Source organism: Mus caroli, chromosome 16, assembly GCF_900094665.2.
Source record: "Mus caroli chromosome 16, CAROLI_EIJ_v1.1, whole genome shotgun sequence".
Lineage (NCBI taxonomy): Eukaryota > Metazoa > Chordata > Mammalia > Rodentia > Muridae > Mus > Mus caroli.
In genome coordinates, this window is record NC_034585.1 from 33,761,345 (window position 1) to 33,764,946 (window position 3,602).

The 3,602-nt window shown below is 43.8% G+C and overlaps 1 protein-coding gene across 2 annotated transcripts in view; it reads left to right on the forward strand.

Moving 5' to 3' along the window:
• Positions 1–3,602, forward strand: part of Ildr1 (immunoglobulin like domain containing receptor 1) — a 32,717-nt gene that overhangs the window by 20,874 nt on the left and 8,241 nt on the right. For both annotated transcript variants that reach the window (XM_021185325.2, XM_021185327.1), the window contains exons 4-5: positions 503–622; positions 1,107–1,253. In XM_021185325.2, the coding sequence (XP_021040984.1) occupies positions 503–622; positions 1,107–1,253 (267 nt within the window). The remainder of the gene's footprint in view (positions 1–502; positions 623–1,106; positions 1,254–3,602) is intronic.

The window sequence follows — 3,602 nt, forward strand, 5'->3', positions numbered from 1 at the left end:
CACACACACACACACACACACACACAGAGAGAGAGAGAGAGAGAGAGAGAGAGAGAGAGAGAGAGAAAGAGAGAGAGAGAGAGATTTTGATTTAACTTCCAGGACACAGTCCACCAAGGTCCTAATTCCTTAATACTAATAAAACCACAACTTTCTTTTAGAATGAGTTTGAAAGGGAATGAGCATTTATTTACTTAAACTATAGCGGCTGCATGCACAGTCAATGATTCTATGATCCCGAGGAAGGGAGCAACATCAGTGAGAGACAACTAGGAATCTCTACCTCACCCACAGATAGGGATATATGGTGAGGATTGAATGAGACCACATATCTAGATCCTTATCAACTAATAGTGGGGTACAGTGGGGAACAAGGGAAGGTATGAGGAAGGATCTCAGACTCCTTTCTCATCTACCACAGGCCTTCTTAGAAAGCAGAATTCTGAGGTCCTGAAGATACCATGCCCTGGTAACTGGCACTTTCCCCTTCTGTCCTACACAGGAGCAGATCTTGTGATTAATGAAGTGATGTGGTGGGATCATGGAGTATACTATTGTACCATCGAGGCTCCAGGAGACACGTCAGGAGACCCAGATAAGGAGGTGAAGCTCATTGTCCTGCGTAAGTGCTGCTGCAGCCTCCCTGGGCCAGCCACCAATAGATATTGCCTGCAAAAGTACCCACCAATAGCAGCAAAGCCAGAAACAAACAGATCTGTGTTACTGTCATTGGGCTGGGGACCTCTGATGGCCTCTTACTAGAGCTTAACTTTTTTGCCACTGTGTCACTTGACCTTACTATGTCAATGGTTGTGTTTACTAGTGTCTAAGATTACTGGTTCTCACCCTGTGAATCGAACAACTCTTTCACGGGGATCACCTAAGACCTCTACAGAACAGATATTTACATTACAGTTTATAACAGTAGTAAAATTACAGTTATGAAGCAACAATGAAAACAATCTTATGGTTGGGGGTCAGCATACTATAAGAAACTGTATAAAAGGGTCGCGGCTTAGGAAGGTGGAGAACCACTAGAGTTGGAGTAGAGACATCCCTCAGATGATTTATTTAGTTCCTCCCCTTTTGGCTTCTCTCTACGGCAGATTGGCTGACAGTGATTTTCATCATTCTTGGAGCCCTCCTACTTCTGCTGCTGATTGGTGTATGCTGGTGCCAGTGTTGTCCGCAGTATTGCTGCTGCTACATCCGCTGCCCCTGCTGTCCTACCCGCTGTTGCTGCCCTGAGGAAGGTGAGAGAACAGAGTGGCAGTGGGTTGGCACATGATGGTACATGTGCCCTTTACCCCAAGTATCTCAGGTTAGTTCCTGGCTCTTCTGGGATCTCCTTTATACCCTCTTCCTTTACAGGCTCAAAAGTCTTGGGCTGTACCTGTAAATGATGATCAAGAACTCTCTATATTCATAAGGAAGGTGGCCAATAACAGGGTTTCTGCCTATAAAGCTCTTCTTTTTAGTAAACAGACGGAGTTGGATCATCTGTTTCAAATGAACGTTTTCCTTTTTGTGTAGTTGAACAACTCTTCCTCTTCCAGGTCAGAAGTGGAAGAGAAAATTCCAGCACTCTAACCATGCCTTGGTCTCTTGGGCAACCGGTCTCCATCCCAAAGCTCTAGAGACCCCAGCCACCAGTCATGTAATTAGTTCATGGAAGATACTCATCTTTCTTGAGGGCCCAAGGATTTTAGGAGTTGTATTTCAGAAACCAGGGGCAGAGACAGAGTATGTATCTTATTCTGTTTCATTTCACAACACTACTTAGAGATGGGATGAAAAGAGCAGGGCAATAGGAAAAGTATTGAGACGTTAGTTCTCAAACGGAAACTCACACTGGGATCATGTGGAGGACTTGGTCAACATTAACTACTGCCCCCTCCCCAGCTTCTCAGCCAGTGGGTCTTGGGGAGTAGGGCCAAAGAATGTGTGTTTCTTAGACATTCCCAGGTTCTGTGAATCTAATGGCAGGGAAAAGGAGATGGAGCAGACAATTTGGCTCTTAGTATGAGCTTTCTTTGAACTGAAATTTCATCCTTTAAAAGAAACTTTGGACCAGCAAAATGGATTAATGGGTGAAGTACTTGCTAAAACCCACATGGTAGAAAAAGAAAACTCTCTCTCTCTCTCTCTCTCTCTCTCTCTCTCTCTCTCTCTCACACACACACACACACACACACACACACACACACACACATACACACACACATATACACACACAAAATACACAAGAATAAACATATAACAAGATGATAATATATCCTAAAATGTAAAGCTGCAGAGTAGATGATAAAAGCAAAAGAATTGAGACAGTGTTCTATAAAGTTCTTTCCTGTGTAACGAGATGGGAGTCAAATCAACCGTGTAACTGGAAGTTTTCTTTTAGTGTATTGGTTTTAAGTAACATTTCCTTTTCCCGATGATGTAAAACATCATGTGGTAGGATATCTGAGAAATTTAAAAAAAAAAAAAAAAAAAAAAAAAAAAAGACTAAGCCAAGTTCCCAGAGACAGCCACTCTTGCCATCTTGGTCCATGTGGAGAAGAAAGTTTGAAAGGAAAACATGACGATTACTCATGATGATAGACACCCAACTTAATCTATGATGTCAAGGTCAGTGGTCTGAATCTGGTTTCAGGTCTGTGCTCAAAGATTGCCTGGTGTTTACAGGAAAGGAGAAATAACTTTCATTGCATGTCTGTTCTATGTGTGGCCTTTGTCTCCACTTCCCCACTGACTCCTCACCACAGTCACCAAAGGCCTATGTCATCACCACTTCACGGGCCAGGTCAGAGGAGTCCCAGAGCTCAGTAGTAGCTGTCACTTGCACAGTGTTAAGCCTTTGACTTGTATCTGTGTGTCCCAAGTAGGGGCTGCCACAGCCTCTGTAGGCTAGCTGAGGTTACGTAAACTCTGTGAAGAAGAGGAAATAGCGGAGGACTCAGCATGAGTCTAAGGAGCTTCCTACCTCTCAGGGGCCTTCCTGGAGAAGCCATTGTCATGAGAGCAACCCCGTGTGAGATGAGATCAATCCTCACTGGAAGACTCCTTAGAACACAGGGCAGTCACAGCAGACAGAACTGGGGCAAAGCTAGCATGGATGATAGATGCATTCCATCAGTGAGCCAAGAAGCAAAGGTTTAGTTTCTCTTTGGTGGCTGCAGTTTGCTCTTTTAATAGGACTGATGAAAATGAAGGACAGCTGTCCATAAGTTAAGGCCCTTGGACCTGATCAGACAAGTTCACTTTTTAACTTTCTGACAAGTTTGGGGAGAAGATGAATTGCAATGAAATGAATTGCGCAGGAAATGGTTACAAAGGTCTCTGAATAGGAGAAATATTCTGGTGTTGGTTTTGTTTGTGTGTGTGGGTTTTTTTTTTTTTTTTTTTTTTGGCCAAAATAGCCCCAATAATGTTTATAAGCAAAGAACTAGAAGGGAATAGCTAGAAGCTCCACTTAAGAAGTTGGGTGATCAGCCGGGCAGTGGTGTCACACACCTTTAATCCCAGCACTTGGGAGGCAGAGGCAGGCAGATTTCTGAGTTCAAGGCCAGCCTGGTCTACAAAGTGAGTTCCAGGACAGCCAG